At 47.5% G+C, this 22,636-nt stretch overlaps 1 protein-coding gene across 1 annotated transcript; it reads right to left on the minus strand.

Moving 5' to 3' along the window:
- Positions 1-6,726: 6,726 nt before the first annotated feature.
- Positions 6,727-7,893, minus strand: LOC125536779 (uncharacterized). Its single transcript, XM_048700051.2, has one exon. It carries the CDS (start codon positions 7,349-7,351, stop codon positions 6,890-6,892), a length of 462 nt encoding a protein of 153 aa, XP_048556008.1. The 5' UTR covers positions 7,352-7,893; the 3' UTR covers positions 6,727-6,889.
- Between the last annotated feature and the right edge of the window lie 14,743 nt (positions 7,894-22,636).

A 22,636-nucleotide genomic window follows, 5' to 3' on the forward strand; every position in this document is an offset into this window, starting at 1 on the left:
GGCCATTTGGTCTATACGCACTAACCATCTACGCGGGAGTAGTTATGGGTATCCCGGCGTCGTGGTATCAGCCGAAGCCTTCGTGACATCAGCGACTGAGTGGCGCGCGCCGGATTGGAACGTAAGCCTGCTCTTGTATTAAGGGGGCTAGTTCTGCTTCCGGCCGCGTACGCAACGTGCAGGTGTGCTAAGGGCGAGGGGCCCAGACCCCTGTGCGCTTAGGTTTAGACCGGCATGCTGACCTCTCTGTTGGTCTAGGTGGGGCTGCGACGTGTTGATCTTCCGAGGCCGGGCATAACCCAGGAAAGTGTGTCCGGCCAAATGGGATCAAGCGTGTTGGGGTATGTGGTGCACCCCTGCAGGGAAGTTAATCTATTCGAATAGCCGTGATCTTCGGTAACAGGACGACTTGGAGTTGTACCTTGACCTTATGACAACTAGAACCAGATACTTAATAAAACACACCCTTCCAAGTGCCAGATACAACCGGTGATCGCTCTCTCACAGGGCGACGAGGGGAGGATCATCGGTTAGGATTTATGCTATGCGATGCTACTTGGAGGACTTCAGTCTACTCTCTTCTACATGTTGCAAGACGGAGGCTGCCAGAAGCGTAGTCTTCGAAAGGATTAGTTATCCCCCTCTTATTCTGGCACTCTGCAGTTCAGTCCACATATGATACCCTTACTCCATTTGATACCCATGCATATGTAGTGTAGCTCCTTGCTTGCGAGTACTTTGGATGAGTACTCACGGTTGCTTTCTCCCTCTTTTCCCCCTATCCCTTCTTCCTGGTTGTCGCAACCAGATGTTGGAGCCCAGGAGCCATACGCTACCGTCGACGACGACTCCTACTACACCGGAGGTGCCTACTACTACGTGATGCCCGCTGACGACGACCAGGAGTAGTTAGGAGGATCCCAGGCAGGAGGCATGCGCCTCTTTCGATCTGTATCCCAGTTTGTGCTAGCCTTCTTAAGGCAAACTTGTTTAACCTATGTCTGTACTCAGATATTGTTGCTTCCGCTGACTCGTCTATGATCGAGCTCTTGTATTCGAGCCCTCGAGGCCCCTGGCTTGTAATATGATGCTTGTATGACTTATTTTATTTGTAGAGTTGTGTTGTGATATCTTCCCGTGAGTCCTTGATCTTGATCGTACACATTTGCGTGCATGATTAGTGTATGGTTAAATCGGCCTTTTCTCCGTTCCCCTGCTCGAGCTCCGGGGGAAACCCCAGTTCCAGTTCCTTGGACCGGACGACGACGACGTCATGACCTCGTTCTCCTTCATGAAGGCGTCGTCTTGCTTGCTCGTGGCGTGTTTGGCACTGGATTCTGAGTTTTAGGACATCATCTTGGTTAGGGCTGTTTCGCTTGGATGGGGTAGTTTAGCGCTTTTTTGTAGCTTCTGTTTGGGCCGAGCAATCCATGTCTTTCTGCTCCGGACACCATGTGTACGCCATGTTTGGTTCTGTCATGCGATGTACCCCTCCCCCTATGTTCACATTTCAACTTCTTCTATCAATGAAAAGATGCGCAAACTTTGCGTATTCGCGAAAAAAAAGAACACGCACTGCAGCGGAGCAGATGACGCCAGCCCCCGTGATGGCCCACTCGAGCTAGGGTATAGCAGGTGTATTCCCATTTCGTGAGTAATTAACACTGCAATATTGCGCGTGGGGGGCGAGAGGCTCTATTAGCTACCGATCACGACGCGCTCGTGGACGCGTGGCCGCATGTCCTCAAAATCCGTGTCCACTTGATGATCGGCTACAATCTACATACAGGCTTTAGATGATTTGTCTCATGTATACATACAGACCTATAGAAGTAGTTGTAATCAACCACGAACCCGATTCTGCTCGCCCACCGAAGAGTCAAGTAGGAGCAATACACATTTCCGAGCTATAGAACATGAATTCCGAGCTTAAGATTTTTGTACTTCTATAAAACCTAGGTGCGCTCCTCTGAATTCTGAACCGCTCAGGATTGTATCTTTTCTTTTTTAGTTTCTTGCATGCATGACACAAACAAATCAACAAGATACTTCAAAACTACTCCGTCTTAGTGTCAAAAACACGTCTTACATTATGAGACAGAGTAGTAGTATTCAGCACCGGTTACTTGATTAACTTCACAAGAAATAAACCAGATATACTCTGGTACTCTGCTATTCCTTAAACATGCATATCCAGTGATCTACTAGAGATTACTCGTGATAATTGGATTACATCGTCCGATCTATACTACTACTAAACTAGTACAATTGACAGCAGCGGAGCGGAGCCACCAGAGACGAGAAATTCTGCAAGTCAATAGTCTCCCCAGATTAGCTTGCGGAAGTAGGTACTCTCAGAGCCACCATACGAGCGCCGCGGCCGCGAGGGTGGCGGCGCCCGAAACCCTCCAGGCGACGCGCGGTTCAGCCGCTGCGCTGTGTCGGTGCGACCACGGCCACATTGTCCCCCCGCCGCCGCCACTCCATCCGGACCCACCTCTTCTCCCGTAACCTCCTCCACCTCTCCCGCCGCCGCCGCCGCCACCGCCGCCGTGGCCTACACCACCGCCTCCTCCGCGGCAGTACGCGCCATGGATATGCCCGGCCAGGCAGAGCAGCACCAGCAGCAGGGCGCAGAGCCGCCTCGCCTGGTTCCCTCTCATGGCGGTCTCCTGTCTCTGGCTACACGGACGTACGTACGGCCGATCCCTCGCTGTCGTTGTGCAGATGTGGATCGAGGCCCCTCCTCTCGCTGTCGATGTCTGCGCTTCCGGCCGGCACGGTGGCTGCGCCTTATATGAAGGAGGTGAGACCGTGAGAGGGCCGGGCGGGAAGGTGGCGGGAAACTGCGACCCCTACTTCTTCGCGGATTGGGGCTTGGCCTGTTCGTGCTATGTTCGCTCCTACCCTAGCCCGGACTCGATCCACGCGTACAGCGATAATAATACGCGCTGCTTGATTTACAAATTTTCCGGTGAATCCTAGTCGTCGGCCCCCTCAATCGCCTTAAGCCCTTAAGCGCTACTTGCGCGTGCTGGCGCGCGTGCCTGTGGGCCGCGGCCCATTCGCTCGCAGCCTCTCGTTGGCTCGTTTTTTTTTTCAGAAAGAGGGAAAATGACCGTGACGTTTAGCACATTGATCGTTGACCGTGCAGAACGTTGACTACGATGAACGTTGATATTATAAAATTTAACGAACTCAGAAAAAATCACAAATTTGAGAAAAGGTCGTGAGTTTGAAAAAAATTGTTCATGAAATTCAAAAAAATTCATGCTTTTGGAAAATCTTAAAGAATTTGAAAATAATCTTCAAGAATTAAAAACATTTGAGAATTCAAAACTTTCATGAATTTTAGATTCAATAAAATTACAAGCTTGAAAAAATAGTGAAGACGAAAAAAGTTTGTGAAATTGAAAAAAATCACAAAATTTCGGAATGTTAGCGGATTTGAAAAATATTTCATGAATTCAGAAAATTTAAAAAACTTGAAAAAAGTTCATGAATATGAATAAGGTTTGCAAATTTCGGGAAAACTTTACGAATTTAAAAACAATTCGCTACTTTCAAATTTTGAAGAATATGGAAAAGTTCTATAATTCTTGAAAAAATAAACGGCAGGGAAAGGAAAAAGTAAAACTCCTGCTGAGTGCACAAAAATAAAATAGGCTGACTCTTAAAACAGGCACGTAGCAGAAGGCACTAAATAGGATTGGGCCTAGTGGACGCCCGCAAGGCTCGCTCACAACCGATCAAGGTGTCGGCCGAGCTAGCCTACGCGTGGTGCGTTCGTTTGTTAGCTTTTCCTTTTGATCATTCCTGTGTTTATCTAAAAATATCATTCATGTGTCTTCTTTGTTTGTTTTATTTTACTGTATTATTCTTTCAGAGGCTTTTTCATGGTTTTATGTGATTTTGGGTTTTTCCAGGTTTTCTATTATCTTTATCTTGTTCCTTTTATAGCTAGTTTTAATACACATTGAAGAACTTTTTAATACACCATGAACACTTCTGTAATATACAATAAATTTATTTTTATACGCACTAAACGCTTTTTCATAAAATACATTGAGCATTTAGTTATGCAAGGTGAATTTTTTTATAGTGAAAAATTATTTAAATTTTAAAAAATTTAAACACACCCACACACTGAACATTTTTCAACACACGATGGACATTTTATTAATATACGCCAAACTATCGTAAAACACAGACTGAACAATTTCTAATTTTATTTTTATTTTTAATAGGTGTTCAAATATTTAGGTTCATAATAAAACCAGGTTTTCCTTTTGGATAAAAACAAACTAAAAATCAAATAGGAAAACAAGAAACCTCTCGCACCAGGCATAGCTTCCACTAGTTGACGCCCTTTAGATCTCAAAAAGAAGATCTCCTGAAAAGAAAAAAGTTGACGCCCTTTAGATCTCCAATTTTCCCCGAGCAATACATCCACCAGTGTGATTATTGTGAGTTGTGCATGACTTGGGCGCATGATGGTCGGCATGTCGTCTGACATTCTGGTCTGCGTTCTGGACACTTGACCCCAACTTGGCCCTGGAGCTCATATACATCGCGCTTAGGCCTTGTATAATGGGAGATGCTTAGAGGGGTGCTTAGAAAAATAAACCGAGATTTTCTGAAGCACCGGTGCCTATTTCTACAAAAAAGACGCTTAGTTAAGCGTCTACCCTGTACAAATAAGTATCGATGCTTAAAGAAAGTCTGGTTTATTTCTCTAAGCACCTCCCCTAAGCACCTCTCATTGTATAAGGCCTTAAGGCGCAAGCCAGACCAAGTACCGTCTCAAATTAAGCGATCGTTAGGATGGGCCGGACAACTAATTTTACATAGAAACCCTCCAAACAAAAAAAAACACAATCAGCCCCCATGCTGTTTCCCTTCCCAGCGATGGGATTCACCGCCACCTCCATCAAGCTGCACTCATCGTGGACCTGAAAACGCGACTCTATGCAGGTCGTCGGAGCCACTGCTACCATGGTCCAGTTGGGGAAGGAGAATTTGAGGGTCTGTATGCCTTGCTGTCGTGGAGGTAGTGCAAGCCCTGTGCAAGTGGCAGTAATCAATGATGACACCGAGGCCGATCAGTGCTTGGTGGACGAGACCATGCCCGTGACATCGTACACCTACCAGGAACTGGAGGGCATGATGCACTGCTTTCGAGACCCGTTGGCCCGTGGCACGTTAGGCACAATGTTCAAAGGGGTGCTGCACAACGGCAAGAAGGTTATTGCAAGTGGCTGGAGAATATTGTGGAGGACGGCAAGCCGAAGTTCTAAAGAGAGTGTGCGTCATCGGGTGGACGAGCCACTGTAACCTGGTTCGCCTCGTCGACTTCTTCCACGAGGGTGCGAATCGCCTCCTCATCCACGAGTTAATGATAAAAGGCTTTGTGACAGACCTGCTTTCTAAGGGCGGCGCCTCCTACGCACCAGTGTTGCCTGACTGTCTAGGAGTTGCGCTCGACGTGGCGCGGGGTCTGCACTACCTCCATGACAATGATAAGTGTGTGGCAAGCGGCGGCAAGGCAGGTGCCGTAGCAAGGCACTTAACGACATGTGCTTTGAGGTAGTGGAGGTGTAGCGGCTCCTGAAGAAGGTTTTCTCATGAGGCCAGCGCGTCAGCGCTGTGCATGCCAGGAGATAGCGTTGGCGCCGCTGCTATGCTCTTGATGCCTTCCTAGGGAAGGATTTTATCAAAAAGGGCCATAGCGTGGGTCTGTTTTTGCTTCTCCCGTTTCTACACCTCCTCTAACGCCATCTCACCGAAATGTTATGCACCGTCATAAAAAAGCAGGACCTATATATCAGAAAATTCATAAAAATGCCCTAAGCTACCGATTCCTGCAAAAAGTTTACCGTAGACAAGGTGTCTTTTGCCATGAAAGCGTAGGAATGTAATTCCTGTAAACCTAGTGTTGAATATGGTGGTTTTGTGCAATTAACTTATGTCAACTTTGAAAATGACATCTTTCAACCCTCTCTTTTGTCCAACTTTTTACCAGTGGCGGAACCTGGCAAAGAAACCTGTTAGAGACTTCATGAGCCTTCAAAATCGATTTCAAAAAAAGAAAAAAAATCATAATCATTTACTTTTCAAAGAATCCTTGATGAATGGTTGTGAATGACAGACCTTTTAAATTCCTTCAGATTGATTCCCAATTGTTGAATTGTGTAATCCCCCATTATGGAGTTTGGTAACCAACTTAAAGCATTTTTATTGTGATTCAGTTCATGACCATCATAGGTTGAAACATGAAAGTACTCTTCAGTTATTGATAAACAGTTTGTTGGACTTCTTTCGGTTATGGGTCGTATGTAACCGTGTAATTTTTCAGAAGCATGGAACCACTTAGCACAAATTAGTTGTCACAAATTCCAAAAATCTCAAAGGAACAAAATCGGCTCCCTTTGGTTCATAGGATAAATTTTTTATAGGAATAGAAAAACCATAGAAAGTGAGATGACATGCATCTCAATTCCTATAGAGGAAGAGATGTCATTTGGTGTATAGGATAGGATTTTTTCCATTGAGTCTAGGCTAGTGTTTTTTTTCCTCTAAAACGTGAAGGATTGATTTCTATCCTACATAGGAATATGAATCCATTCCTACAAATCAAAGGGCTTCAAAGAAATTTTTTCTTTGCAAATTCTATTCTATAGAATTCCTACAAAAATCCTATAAAACAAAGGAGGCCCGAAATTCTGCTCCGTGAAGACTATGTTCCGATTTTCCACCACTGGGGGATGTGGCTCTGTGAACTATTTACAAGCCTGTATTAATAAATAAATAAACATCTGACATGAATCCAGCCACGTTCTAAATTATACAAATTTACAAATTCCGTATTTCACTCGTCGCCAGCGATCGATCATGCTTGCGTAAGTATGCTCAGGGCCACCAGCGCCGCGGCAGCAGCGGAGAACCAGACGACGCGGCCACGCGGCTCGCCCGCGGCGCGGCGTCCGTCCGACCCCGTCGCAGTCGTGTTCCGGCCGCCGTAGCCCCTTGTTGGCACGTAACTACCGCCAGCCCCTCGCATGTAACTGCCTCCACCACCGCCGCCAGCCCCTGGCACGGCAGTGCCTCCCCCGCCAGTGCTTCCTCCATCGCTGCTGCCTCCGCCCCCTATCCTTCCACCACGGCCTCCACCTCCGCCTCGGGACGCCCCTCCTTGGAACTGCGAGGCCACGCAGAGCAGCACCAGCAGCAGTGCGCAGACCAGCCTCGCGTTGCCTCTTAGTCTCATGGCCATGGCCTCTCTCTCGTCCAGTCGTCTTCCCTTTCTCTTCCGTTTGGTTTGGTGCGATAAGGCATCGCGGCCTTGGACCATATGTACATGGAGGATGAGGAAGAAGGCAGGAATGCGTCAGCAGCAGATTGTATTGGACCTTGAGGCCAAGGAAGAAGGAGAGGCGGGAAAGCGTCAACAGCACATGTCGATCGGCGGCTACAGCGGCTCCACCACAGTCAAAGACGTGTTATTATATGTCATTATCTGCGTGTGTGTGGCCAACCGCACAGATAGTGCAAAAATAAAAAATGATGTAGTACATGCATTGCAATGTGGTGCCGCTGGCGCCCGCGCGGTGGCAAGCGGTCCACAAGTTCTGACTTCTGACGGCGTCCGGCTTCATTAGGCTTTATATAATGGAAGGTGCTTAGGAAAGATGCTTATAGAAATAAATCAGGCTTTTTTTAAGCATCGGTATTTATTTGTACAGGATAGACATTTAATTAAGCGTCTCTTCTGTAGAAATAAGCACCATGCTTCAGAAAAACTCAATTTATTTTTGCAAGCACCTCTCTAAGCATCTTTCATTGTACAAGGCCTTAGTGTGAAGCGAAGTGCTCAGTCCCGTGGATGATATGGTTTGACCCATAAGAAAACAACATCACTGAATTTATCTTGATTTTTAAGTTGCTACTATGTTTCTTAATCATTGGGTTTTATATATAGGAATTGAGAACCGTAGTTACAAATTGCTCTAAAGATTCAGGAGAAATGAACAAGATCGAATGGGTATTTTTCTACGAAGGGTTAGAGAGACTTGATCCGATCGGACAGGTTTTATGTAGTACTAGAGCACGTTCCAGGCTCCAGCAATAACGTGTAGTACGTGCTCTGAACTGAAATGTCAACACACTATTCGAATTTCCCTGCAGATTCTTCGCCAATCATTCTGCGCAACTTGTGTAAAATTTTAATCGGAATGCTAGTACGAGGGAGAAACAATTTGTTATCACCAAATGGGGGTGATATATATGCCATTATCCTTGTCGGAGCTATGGTAATACTAGCATATCCCGTGTGGCGGCATAACGCGCCCGTCGATACAGTTTGGCTAGATGGATTGTGTTCAGTTTTCATAATAAATGTTACTACTTTAAGATGTAAGATACTCAGATTATTGTATGTACAATTGTGGATATAAGAAAACAAGATGGAAAGAAACAAATTTATTTCCGTCATGCTTTTTTTTTCTACAAAGGTGAATTTTATTGGCTCAAACTGAAGCATCAAAAGAATAGAAAACACATTGAGCACACACCTAGCCTCTTCATAGTTAGGATGCACATAATCAACATCAACACACAATCAAAAACACGCCAACAACTAGGAAAATCATACAAGACCAAAGCTATGTTATCTGTAGGCGAGGAAAAAAGAAAATAGCCCTAAAACGATCAGATCTACGATTGGCAAACTACATCAATGACCATATCCGCACCAACCACCTTATAAAACCAAATGGACAACGAGGTTCTTCAACAGCAACACCTTCAGGAAGGGAGTGACGCTCAAGCGCCGTCGTCACCGGATCCAACGACCAAGGCCAGAATCTATGCTTTCAGCCTGAAGAAATAGTCTGAGCATCTCCGAGCAATGCCTTCAACAAGATAACAACGTAAAAAAAATCGTCATTGTCAGGTATAACCAACTCAGTTCAGACCTGGCTTTCACCCGGGAGCTCGAGACCGGGTGCATGAGTAGCACCACCATCACAATCACTTGTGTTGTCATCACTACTTTCGAGGATCACATCAACTAAATGTGATATGCGACCTCCACCACTGCACAACCATCCCTCCACGTTAAGCCGTCATCTGTAGTTTGCATCTCATCGCCGAAGTCAACCACCGGATCTGGAGAAATGAACCTCCTGAAGATCTTTCAGTGCCAACCGCTGTCGTGGAGCCGCAGGAGGTCGCTGCAGTACAGTCTGCAACCACCACCACCTGTCCGATCAGATCCGCATCACCACCATCAAGCCCCCTAAATCTCACAACCACGCCGACTCGCCGACATGCCCTGTTCTGATTAGGTGAACTAGCAGGAGGGGCCTATGGCCTAAGGTTGATGACTGTAGCCCTCTTGCCATCCATGGACTGCATGCATGAAGGAGCCGAAGTTGACAATCCAGCCGCTGCATGCCCCGGCCAGTGAGAAGCAGGAAAGCTTCGTTGTCGCGTCGTTGGCTCTAGGCGAGGGGGCGCAGGAGGTTGAGCAGCTCGCGACAGTGAAGACAACCATAGGCAACAAGACACACAAGAGCGGCCAGCCTGCCAGAGGCCACCACTGAGGGGGGAGTACACGACCCGCCACTGAGCTTCGAGTCCACCAGAACTATACATTACTTCATGCCTTTCGATGGCCTCACCATCGCTGGCACCAACTAGACTTTGCTCGTCGACGCCATCCAGTGGTGGTGAGGGGAGAGGAGGAACCGGTGGAGGCCCTGGTGTGACTCACTGGAGTCGCACGGGAGTGAGATCAACTTTTTCCATGAGATTGCCCCGGTGCCTAGGCAATTCATGTTGCATGTTGCATGTTAGTAAACCGGGAAATACATGAACAACATATCCACCAAAGATTGACTGTGTACGAGACATAGCTGCCTCCAGGGTCGCTCCCGAGCAACTCTGGAGGTGCTGCCGTCGTCACCCAACAAGCCCAGCCTAAGCCACCAGCCCACCCTCCCCCGCGCGCGCTGTAGGAGGCCAACTCTCGGTCCCTGCTGGTCCCTCTCTCCCCGGCTGTAGCCTCTCCTCCAACGAGAGTCTCACCATGAAGAGCTCGCGAGTCTTCTTGCATTAGCCACACCTAATTACAAATGACCTTGGTCTCTCCATACTCGTCATTTACATTCAAACTGCACACCCTCTTGTTCAACTCTTACTCCAAAAGCACGACCATGACCATTCATCACTCAAGTCATCAACACCCTCGTTGATGTACGTGTTGAAAGAAGAAATTCTATTATCTGTCAAATGAAATGAAGTTTTTGCACTCCTATATAACATAGTTTCATTTATGCCATCCCTCAAATGATTAAGATAAATGAAATGTTGTAAGTTTGTCAGGGTTTGTAGCTTATGGATAACAATCAGGCCATGAAATTTTCAGTAGATTTCTTTTGTCGACAAAACAAACATTACCAGTCTGGGTTACATAATGCATACACTGTTTAGAAGTCGGTAAATCAGAGCAAATGGTTGTTCTTGCATGTACATTGATCAGGCGGAATGCACTTCAGACAATGACAATAAAATTCACCTAATGTGGACAATACAGACAAACATTTATTACAATCAAATTACAAACATTATACAAATACTTCGATCCTACTACAGGGTGTTGACAAGTGTTCTTCGTCATGTATCACTCATCATGCATATTGGAATTGTGTGCATATAATTTCCTGGGCATGCCCTCTCGTGACTACTCTCGCGAAGGGTGAGTCCGCGCGGCGGTGCACACTCCATCTCCCTGCTCCGGCCGGCCCTGCACTACCCTTTGCCGGATCCTGGGCCCCCTCCGCGCCCTCCCTCGTCTCCCCCCGGAGCCCTGCTTTGCCGTGCCCCCGTCTTCCCTGTGACATGGATCCTCGCCCAAGCTCCCGGCCCCCGTCGGCTGCGGCGACACGTGATCTGTCTGTGCTGGGTGTGGGTCTTGGCCTAGCTCCAGTGACCCCCCTCGACATCCACGGTGGTGCCCCACATCGATGCGACCCTTCCCCCAGCCTTGGCCTTGCCAGTCCCAGCCCCTCCCTTCGATGTCTTGCCCACCGCATCGTGGGGGCTGTATGGTGGAGGGCCACATGGAGGTGGTTCTAGAGTCGCCGCGAGGGGGAACATCCATTGCTTGTTGTGGCCTAAATCCGGTGACGGCTAGCGTGCACATGCTCGGATCCGGTGGATTGTCCTTGGAATCCACGAGTGGTTGTTGTGGAGCTCCGCAACAGGCTCCCATGGTGGGATCTTCGACAGCGTCGGTCGCATCCCCGGCTTCCACCCCTGCCATGCTGGAAGCAACTGCCTTGGCCTCCGGCAAGGCTGACTAGGCCGTTGTTCGTCGTCTGGATCGTGCCTGCCATCTACAAAAAGACCGCGACGAAGGCCGCTCCAGTGCCTACCAACGCTTGTCCCCTACATCCGGTTCAAGGGGAGCTGGATGCTGCTGCCACAACCCCAACGCTCTCTACTCCCGGCGAGCTATTGGCCCCTCTAGCGCCGGCCATTGCTTCCCGGGTGTCGCTTCCCCGCGTGGCTTCGTTGCATCGGACGACGTGCCTCCCTCGCATCCAGGTTGGGGTGATTAGCGTGGTGGCTTCGTTCGGGATGCAACACCTGTTGTTCCTGTGTGCGGTGAGCCCACACCTTCTAGTGATCTTCTGTATGGCTGGCACCTTGTAACGGGACACTGTTCCCCGCCTCTCATGCCCTTCTGTGGTTCCGCGTCCATCGCATGGCCAGCTTCACCGGCATGGCCGAGAGACCGTTCCTTTCGGTGCCTTTCCAAGGGTCATCGTGCTCGCCAGTGTTGGGACCCTTTCTGGTGCATGAGTTTCCTCCGATTCGGCCACAGTGCATGTTTCTGTCATGCACAAGACCACACCGATCAGACTACGATGCCACGACATGCTCCTCCACCATCCATCCTACTGCCTGCATCATATGTCGATGCACCCCCGGTGTTGAAATATGCCCTAGAGGCAATAATAAAATGGTTATTATTATATTTCCTTGTTCATGATGATTGTCTATTGTTCATACTATAATTGTGTTATTCGGAAATCGTAATACATGTGTGAATACATAGACCACAACTTGTCCCTAGTGAGCCTCTAGTTGACTAGCTAGTTGATCAATAGATGGTTACGGTTTCCTGACCATGGACATTGGATGTCATTGATAACGGGATCACATCATTAGGAGAATGATGTGATGGACAAGACCCAATCCTAAGCATAGCTCAAGATCGTGTAGTTCGTCTGCTAAAGCTTTTCTTATGTCAAGTATCTTTTCCTTAGACCATGAGATTGTGCAACTCCCGGATACTATAGGAATACTTTGGGTGTGCCAAACGTCACAACGTAACTGGGTGACTATAAAGGTGCACTACGGGTATCTCCGAAAGTGTCTGTTGGGTTGGCGCGAATCGAGACTGGGATTTGTCACTCCGTATGACGGAGAGGTATCTCTGGGCCCACTCGGTAAGACATCATCGTAATAAGCTCAATGTGACTAAGGCTTGGTCACGGGATGATGTGTTACGGAACGAGTAAAGTGACTTGCCGATAACGAGATTGAACGAGGTATTGGGATACCGACGATCGAATCTCGGGCAAGTAACGTACCGATTGACAAAGGGAATTGTATACGGGATTGCTTGAATCCTCGACATCGTGGTTCATCCGATGAGATCATCGTGGAATATGTGGGAGCCAACATGGGTATCCAGATCCCGCTGTTGGTTATTGGCCGGAGAGTTGTCTCAGTCATGTCTGCATGGTTCCCGAACCCGTAGGGTCTACACACTTAAGGTTCGATGACGCTAGGGTTATTAGAAAGACTTGTATGTGATTACCGAATGTTGTTCGGAGTCCCGGATGAGATCCCGGACGTCACGAGGAGTTCCCGAATGGTCCGGAGGTGAAGATTTATATATAGGATGTTGTCATACTGTAACGCCCTCGATGCGGCTATAGCTCCCACGTGTCGAGGCACGACTTAGAGACATAACCGCATTGAAAGCAATGTCGCAAGTCAGGCAATCATTACAACATCCCATGTAATATGTGATAAAAAGGGGGAGATACATAGTTGGCTTATACTCGCCACGTCACATCAGAGTACATAAATAACATCCATCAGACAAACACTCATGGCCCGACTACGGCGCCAAAATAGGAACGAACCCAACATGCGACAAGGCCCTGAATCGAACCCCAACTAGGCACCACTACTGATCATCGGGAAAGGAAACATAATAACGCTGAGAGTCCTCGTCGAACTCCCACTTGAGCTCGTACTCGTCACCTAGAGCGGAATCACCTGGACCTGCATCTGGAATTATAGTATCTGTGAGCCACGGGGACTCAGCAATCTCGCACCCTCACGATCAAGACTATTTAAGCTTATAGGAAGGGGTAAGGCAAATATAAATGGAGCTGCAGCAAGAGACTAGCATATATGGTGGCTATCTTATTCGCAAAAGAGAGCGAGAAGAGGAGGCAAAGCACGAGCGAGAATCTAGAGGAACAACCTGCGCAAGCATAACTCCAACACCGTGTCCACTTCCCGGACCCCGCTGAGAAGGGGCCATCATGGTAACACACTCAGTTGATTCATTTTAAATAATTAAGGTTCAAGTTATCTACAACCGGACATTAACAAATTCCCATCTGCCCATAACCGCGGGCACGGCTTTCGAAAGTTCAATCCCTGCAGGGGAGTCCCAACTTAGCCCATGACAAGCTCTCACGGTCAACGAAGGAATAGACCTCCTCCCAAGACGTTCCGATCAGACTCGGTATCTCGGTAACTCAAGACACTTCGACAGGTTAAAACAAGACCAGCAACACCGCCCGAATGTGCCGACAAATCCCGATAGGAGCTGCACATATCTCTTTCTCAGGGCACACTCAGATTGTCCAAACTTTCGGTAGGCCAGCCCAGAGTTGCCCCTGGTAGCCACCGGCGGCTGACGGTTTGGACCAACACTCAGAGGAGCACTGGCCCGGGAGGGTTAAAATAAGATGACCCTTGAGTCTGCAGAACCCAAGGGAAAGAAAAGGCTAGGTGGCAAATGGTAAAACCAAGGTTGGGCATTGCTGGACAAGCTTTAATCAAGGCGAAATATCAAGGGGTTCCCATTATAACCCAACCGCGTAAGAAACGCAAAATCCGGGAACATAACACCGATCTGACGGAAACTAGTGCGGCAAGAGTGGAACAAAACACTAGGCGAGAGGCCGAGCCTTCCACCCTTTACCAAGTATATAGATGCATTAAGATAACATGGCAATGTAATGATATCCCAACAAGTAAATAAATGATGTTCTAACAAGGAACGGTCTCCAATCTTCACTTGCAACTAGCAACGCTATAAGAGGGGCTGAGCAAAGCGGTAACATAGCCAATCAACGGTTTGCTAGGACAAGGTGGGTTAGAGGTTTGACATGACAATTGGGAGCCTGACAAGCAAAAGGTAGGCATCATAGCATTGGCATAGCAAGAGCGAGCAAACTAGCATAGCAAAGATAGTAGTGATTTCGAGGGTATGATCATCTTGCCTGCATAGTTGTCAGAGTTGACTGGATCCTCACAAGCAAACTCAACGGGCTCCTCGGTAGCGAACTCGTCTCCCAGCTCTACCCAAACAAGACAAACAAGCAACAAGGATACAATCAACCACGTGCAAGAACAAGCAATATGATGAAATGATGATATGCTATGCGGGATGCGATGCGGGATGCAAAATGCAAGATATGACAGGAAATGCATGAGGCTGGCCTCAACTTGGAATTCCAAGGGTGACACTGGAAAGATGAGATGAAATCGGTTGAAAACGATATAAAGATCATCGGAATCGGAGTTACGGTTTGGAAATGGCAAGCGTTTTAAGAATGACACCGGTCTGCGATTTACAGCAAGTAGGCATCTAAATGCAACGAAATGAACATGCTACAACCACCAAACATGACAACAAAATACATGGCAGAAATGCAAACAAGATTCTTAACAAAAGACTAGCACTGAGTCACGGCCAATTCTTCCATTATGAGGTTCAAACAAGCATGGCAAAAACGCAAATGCAAAACAGATTCCAGACTTAGTGAAATTAACACTTGTCTGAAATTTCAGATCACGAAGCCCTCTTCGGAGCAGCAAAACAACATGATACATGACCTGATTGAGACAAGTAAGAACATGGCATGGAGCTACTCAACAAGCTTAACAAAAGACCCAAAGTGACATGGGGCCAAAAGGGTTCACAAAATATACTAACGGGCACACGAACATAGCTAAAACATAGCTAAAACTGAGACATGCTGAAATATAACTCACGAAGGCACGTAAACGAGCTCGATGCACTCACCACGGTGCAAGTCATGGCAAGGCAAGCATACATCCACTAAGAAGGCACAAAATTCTAGCTAGACATGGCAAGAACAATTGCATATCATGCACGGATCAACTACAATAACATCGGCAAAATCGCAAACGAGTTGACGATCTGCCCAGATTCACAACGAAGCAAAAGTAGAGCTCGATTGACTCAAGCTAGGTTGCTGCATAATTGCAAACAAAGACATGGATGGATAGAGCATAACATGATTAACAAAACTCCTTTACTAATCCTCCTCAAAAGAGACACGGATCACTAGGAAACAAGCTGAACATATGGTATCATGAACTAAATAATCCCAGACTTAGTGAAAACAACTAAGTCTCTGAAAACAGATTTCCCGGGTGCCTCACTTTGCAAGCTTGCACAAGTCACCACACAGATCCTAAAAATGCATGCGTTGCATCTCTGGAAAGAAGACAAAATCCTTAACAAAACATATGAAGGACTCACAGGCATAGCATGCACACAAGAATCATGGCAAAAATGACAAAAGTCTAAGATGAACTAGCAGATCTGATAATTAACTCACGAAGCCTCCTTCTAACAGCATTTTGGGCATCAAGATGGGCTCAAATGAAATGATGCAATAGAATGAAATGATGTACTCGTCGAGATGAACATTTTGATATACTATATGCCCAAAACGGAACTACGGATGCGGTGATATCACTGGTCAAAGTATGCTCGAAAAATTAGGGTTCGGGAGAGAGTCAACCGAGGTTCAAAATATCTCAGATCCAGATAGGGATCTCGCGGGCACGGACTTCGAGGTTGACCGCGGGGCACTGTTCACGCCGGAGATCGGAAGCCGAGGTCACCGGAGGGGGGACTTGGGGCACCGGATCTAGCCGGTGGCGGCGACGGCCGGCGACGAGGGGGCGGTGGCGGAGACGTGGAAGCCGAGGCGGGGCGGCGCGGCTGCCGGAGGCGCGGTCGGCGAGGTCGCCGGCTCGGGCGCGTCGCCGGAGTTGCTGCCGGGCGGCGGAGGCTCGGCCGGGCTCGGGGAAGACGAAGGCGGCGCGGGTGGCGGGGACTCGGGCCCGGTCGGGAAGAAGAGGGCCGGCCCCGGGCTCTCGCGGGCCGGCGGCGGCGGGCGACGAAGTGGGCACGGAGGCGCCACGTGTCAGGCGGTGAGAGGCTGGGCGAGCGGCGGCGGACGCGTCCGGTCGGATCAGACGTGTCCGGCCGGCGTGGGGATCCATTTTTTTTAGACTAGTGTTTCGGGAAGAGATCCGAGATTTGGAAAGGGGGGTCTATTTATAGGCATAAGTGGAGCTAGGAGAGTCCAAATGAGGTGCGGTTTTCGGCCACGCGATCGTGATCGAACGCTCTAGGACATGGAGCAGAGTTTGGTGGGTTTTGGGTCAAATTGGAGGGGTGTTGGGCTGCAACACACACGAGGCCTTTTCGGTCCCTCGGTTAACCGTTGGAGTATCAAACGAAGTCCAAATGATACGAAACTTGATAGGCGGTCTACCGGTAGTAAACCAAGGCCGCTTGGCAAGTCTCGGTCCAATACGGAAATGTTTAATCCCCACACTCGAAAGAAAGCTAGACGTGACCACCGGAGGAGAACGAAGCGCCGGAATGCAAAACGGACAACGGGGAAAATGCTCGAATACATGAGATGAACACGTATGCAAATGCAATGCACATGATGACATGATATGAGATGCATGACAAAGACAATAACACACGGAGACAAAGACCCGAACCCGAGAAATAAATATAACCTAACGCCGGAAACGGCAAGAGTTGGAGTACAAATTGGGAAAGTTACATCTGGGGCGTTACACATACGGTCACCGGAAAGGTTCGGGGGCATATCGGTATTGTACCGGGGCCACCGGAGGGGTTCCGGGGGTTCACCGGGAGGGGCCACCTCTCTCGGAGGGCCTCATTGGCCGTATAGGAAAGGGAACCAGCCCCAAGTGGGCTGGGTGCATCCCCCCTTCGGCCCATGCGCCTAGGATTTGGGGGGGAACCCTAGAGGGGGCGCCCCCTTGCTTGGGGGTCAAGCCACCCCCCCTTGGCCGCCGCCCCCCTCTAGATCTCATCTAGAGGGGGCTGGCCCCCTTCCTCCTTCCCCTATAAATAGAGGGGCAAGGGGAGGGATGCACACCACATCCAAGGCGCAGCCCCTCCCCTCCCCAACACCTCTCCTCCTCCGTTAAGAGCTTGGCGAAGCCCTGCCGGAGTACTGCCGCTTCACCACCACCACGCCGTCGTGCTGCTGTTGGAGCTCTCTTCCTCAACCTCTCCCTCCTCCTTGCTGGATCAAGGCACGGGAGACGTCACCGCTCCATACGTGTGTTGAACGCGGAGGTGCCGTCCGTTCGGCGCTAGGATCTTTGGTGATTTGGATCACGTCGAGTACGACTCCTTCAACCCCGTTCTCTTGAACGCTTCCGCTCACGATCTACAAGGATATGTAGATGCACTCCTCTCCCTCTCGTTGCTAGATGACTCCATAGATTGATCTTGGTGATGCCTAGAAAATTTTAAATTTGTGCTACGATCTCCAACAGTGGTATCAGAGCTAGGTCTATGTGTAGTTTCTATGCACGAGTATAACACAAGTTGTTGTGGCCGTCGATTTTGTCAATTTACTTGCCGTTACTAGTCTTATCTTGATTCGGCGGCGGCGTGGGATGAAGCGGCCCGGACCGACCTTACACGTACGCTTACGTGAGACTGGTTCCACTGACTGACATGCACTAGTTGCATAAGGTGGCTAGCGGGTGTCTGTCTCTCCCACTTTAGTCGGATCGGATTCGATGAAAAGGGTCCTTATGAAGGGTAAATAGAAATTGGCATATCACGTTGTGGTTTTGGCGTAGGTAAGAAACGTTCTTGCTAGAAACCTATAGCAGCCACGTAAAACTTGCAACAACAATTAGAGGACGTCTAACTTGTTTTTGCAGCATGTGCCGTGTGATGTGATATGGCCAAAAGGATGTGATGAATGATATATGTGATGTATGAGATTGATCATGTTCTTGTAATAGGAATCACGACTTGCATGTCGATGAGTATGACAACCGGCAGGAGCCATAGGAGTTGTCTTAATTCATTTATGACCTGCGTGTCAACATAAACGTCATGTAATTATTTTACTTTATCGCTAACCGTTAGCCATGGTAGTAGAAGTAATAGTTGGCGAGACAACTTCATGAAGACACGATGATGGAGATGAAGGAGGTCATGGTGTCATACCGGTGATGATGATGATCATGGCGCCCCGAAGATGGAGATCAAAAGGAGCAAAATAATATTGGCCATATCATGTCACTATTTGATTGCATGTGATGTTTATCATGTTTTACATCTTATTTGCTTGGAACGAAGGTAGCATAAATAAGATGATCCCTCACAATAATTTTAAGAAAGTGTTCCCCCTAAATGTGCACCTTTGCTAAGGTCCGTTGTTCCGAAGCACCACGTGATGATCGGGTGTGATAGGTTCTAACGTTCGCATACAACGGGTGTAAGCCAGATTTACACACGCAATACACTTAGGTTGACTTGACGAGCCTAGCATGTACAGACATGGCCTCGGAACACGGAAGACCGAAAGGTCGAACATGAGTCGTATAGAAGATACGATCAACATGAAAATGTTCACCGATGATGACTAGTCCGTCTCACGTGATGATCGGAGACGGCCTAGTTGACTCGGATCATGTATCACTTAGATGACTAGAGGGATGTCTATCTGAGTGGGAGTTCATTAAATAATTTGATTAGATGAACTTAATTATCATGAACATAGTCTAAAATCTTTGCAATATGTCTTGTAGATCAAATGGCACATGCTAATGTTGCCCTCAACTTCAATGCGTTCCTAGAAAAAACCAAGCTGAAAGACGATGGCAGCAACTACACAGACTGGGTCCGTAACCTGAGGATTATCCTCATAGCTGCCAGGAAAGCATATGTCCTTGATGCACCGCTAGGTGAAGCACGTGTTTTCCCAGCAGAGCAAGACGTTATGAACGCTTGGCAGGCGCGTAGTGATGATTACTCCCTGGTTCAATGCGGCATGCTTTACAGCTTAGAACCGGGCTCCAAAAGCGTTTTGAGCAACAGGGAGCATATCAGATGTTCCAAGAGATGAAAATGGTTTTTCAAGCTCATGCCCGGGTCGAGAGATATGAAGTCTCCGACAAGTTCTACAGTTGTAAGATGGATGAGAATAGTTCCGTCAGCAAGCACATACTCAAAATGTCTGGGTTGCACAATCGCTTGTCTCAGCTGGGAGTTAATCTCCCGGATGATGCGGTCATTGAAAGAATCCTTCAGTCGCTCCCACCTAGCTACAAGAGCTTTGTGATGAACTTCAATATGCACGGGATGGAAAAGACCATTCTTGAGGTATATTCAATACTGAAATCAGCGGAGGTGGAAATCAAAAAGGAACATCAAGTGTTGATGGTGAATAAAACCACTAAGTTCAAGAAAGGCAAGGGTAAAAAGAACTTCAAGAAGGACGGCAAGGGAGTTGCTGCGCCCGGTAAGCAAGCTACAGGGAAGAAGCCAAAGAATGGACCCAAGCCTGAGAGTGACTACTTTTTATTGCAAGGGAAACAGTCACTGGAAGCGGAACTGCCCCAAGTACTTCGCGGATAAGAAGGCCGGCAATACCAAAGGTGTATGTGAGATACATGTTATTGATGTGTACCTAACCAGCGCTCGTAGTAGCTCCTGGGTATTTGATACCGGTGCAGTTGCTCATATTTGTAACTCAAAACAGGAACTGTGGAATAAACGGAGACTGGCGAAGGACGAGGTGACGATGCACATTGGGAATGGTTCCAAGGTCGATGTGATCGCCGTCGGCACGCTACCTCTACATTTACCTACGGGATTAGTTTTAAACCTCAATAATTGTTATTTAGTACCAGCTTTGAGCATGAACATTGTATCTGGATCTCGTTTAATGCGAGATAGCTACTCATTTAAATCTGAGAATAATGGTTGTTCTATTTATATGAGAGACATGTTTTATGGTCATGCCTCGCTGGTCGATGGTTTATTCTTATTTAATCTCGAACGTGATGTTACACATATTCATAGTATGAATGCCAAAAGGTGTAAGGTTGATAATGATAGTCCCACATACTTGTGGCATTGCCGCCTTGGTCATATTGGTGTCAAACGCATGAAGAAACTCCATGCAGATGGACTTTTGGAGTCTCTTGATTATGAATCATTTGACACGTGTGAACCATGCCTCATGGGCAAAATGACCAAGACTCTGTTCTCCGGAACAATGGAGCGAGCAACCAACTTATTGGAAATCATACATACCGATGTGTGCGGTCCAATGAGTGTTGAGGCTCGCGGAGGCTATCGTTATGTTCTCACCCTCACTGATGACTTGAGTAGATATGGGTATGTCTACTTAATGAAACACAAGTCTGAGACCTTTGAAAAGTTCAAGGAATTTCAGAATGAGGTTGAGAATAAACGTGACAGGAAAATCAAGTTCTTACGATCAAATCGTGGGGGAGAATATTTGAGTCAAGAATTTGGCACGCACTTAAGGAAATGTGGAATAGTTTCACAACTCACGCCGCCTGGAACACCTCAGCGTAATGGTGTGTCCGAACGTCATAATCGCACTCTGTTAGATATGGTGCGATCTATGATGTCTCTTACCGATCTACCGCTATCATTTTGGGGTTATGCTATAGAGACTGCCGCATTCACTTTAAATAGGGCTCCGTCGAAATCCGTTGAGACGACACCATATGAATTGTGGTTTGGTAAGAAACCTAAGCTGTCATTTCTGAAAGTTTGGGGATGCGATGCTTATGTCAAGAAACTTCAACCTGAAAAGCTCGAACCCAAATCGGAAAAATGCGTCTTCATAGGATACCCTAAAGAAACCATTGGGTATACCTTCTACCTCAGATCCGAAGGCAAGATCTTTGTTGCCAAGAATGGATCCTTTCTAGAGAAAGAGTTTCTCTCGAAAGAAGTAAGTGGGAGGAAAGTAGAACTTTATGAAGTATTGCCTCTTGAACCGAAGAGTGGCGCAGCTTAAGAAAATGTTCCTGAGGTGCCTGCACCGACTAGGAAGGAAGTTAATGATGATGATCATGAAACTTCAGATCAAGTTGCTACTGAACTTCGAAGGTCCACAAGGACACGTTCCGCACCAGAGTGGTACGGCAACCCTGTCCTGGAAATCATGTTGTTAGACAATGGTGAACCTTCGAACTATGAAGAAGCGATGGCGGGCCCAGATTCCGACAAATGGTTGGAAGCCATGAAATCCGAGATAGGATCCATGTATGTAAATGAAGTATGGACTTTAACTGACTTGCCCGATGATCGGCGAGCCATAGAAAATAAATGGATCTTTAAGAAGAAGACAGACGCGGATGGTAATTGACCATCTATAAGGCTCGGCTTGTCGCTAAGGGTTATCGACAAGTTCAAGGGGTTGACTATGATGAGACTTTCTCACCCGTAGCGAAGCTGAAGTCCGTCCGAATCATGTTAGCAATTCCCGCATTCTATGATTATGAGATATGGCAAATGGACGTCAAAACGGCTTTCCTTAATGGTTTCCTTAAGGAAGAATTGTATATGATGCAGACGGAAGGTTTTGTCGATCCTAAGAATGCTGACAAGGTGTGCAAGCTCCAACGCTCAATCTATGGGATGGTGCAAGCATCTCGGAGTTGGAACATTCGATTTGATGATATGATCAAAGCATTTGGGTTTACGCAGACTTATGGAGAAGCCTGTGTTTACAAGAAAGTGAGTGGGAGCTCTGTATAATTTCTCATATTATATGTGGATGACATACTATTGATGGGAAATGATATAGAATTCTTGGAAAGCATAAAGGCCTACTTGAACAAGTGTTTTTCAATGAAGGACCTTAGAGAAGCTGCTTATATATTAGGCATCAAGATCTATAGAGATAGATCGAGACGCCTCATTGGTCTTTCACAAAGTACGTACCTTGACAAGATATTGAAGAAGTTCAATATGGATTAGTCCAAGAAGGGGTTCTTGCCTGTATTGCAAGGTATGAGATTGAGCATGGCTCAATGCCCGACCACGACAGAAGATAGAGAAAAGATGAGTGTCATCCCCTATGCCTCGGCCATAGGGTCTATTATGTATGCCATGCTGTGTACCAGACCTGATGTAAACCTTGTCGTAAGTTTGGTAGGAAGGTAC

Source organism: Triticum urartu, chromosome 1A, assembly GCF_056163025.1.
Source record: "Triticum urartu cultivar PI428250 chromosome 1A, HENAU_Tu73, whole genome shotgun sequence".
NCBI lineage: Eukaryota > Viridiplantae > Streptophyta > Magnoliopsida > Poales > Poaceae > Triticum > Triticum urartu.

Coding starts and splice junctions, on each gene's coding strand:
- LOC125536779 (XM_048700051.2), bottom strand. CDS start 7,351: ATGGTCCAAGGCCGCGATGCCTTATCGCACCAAACCAAACGGAAGAGA.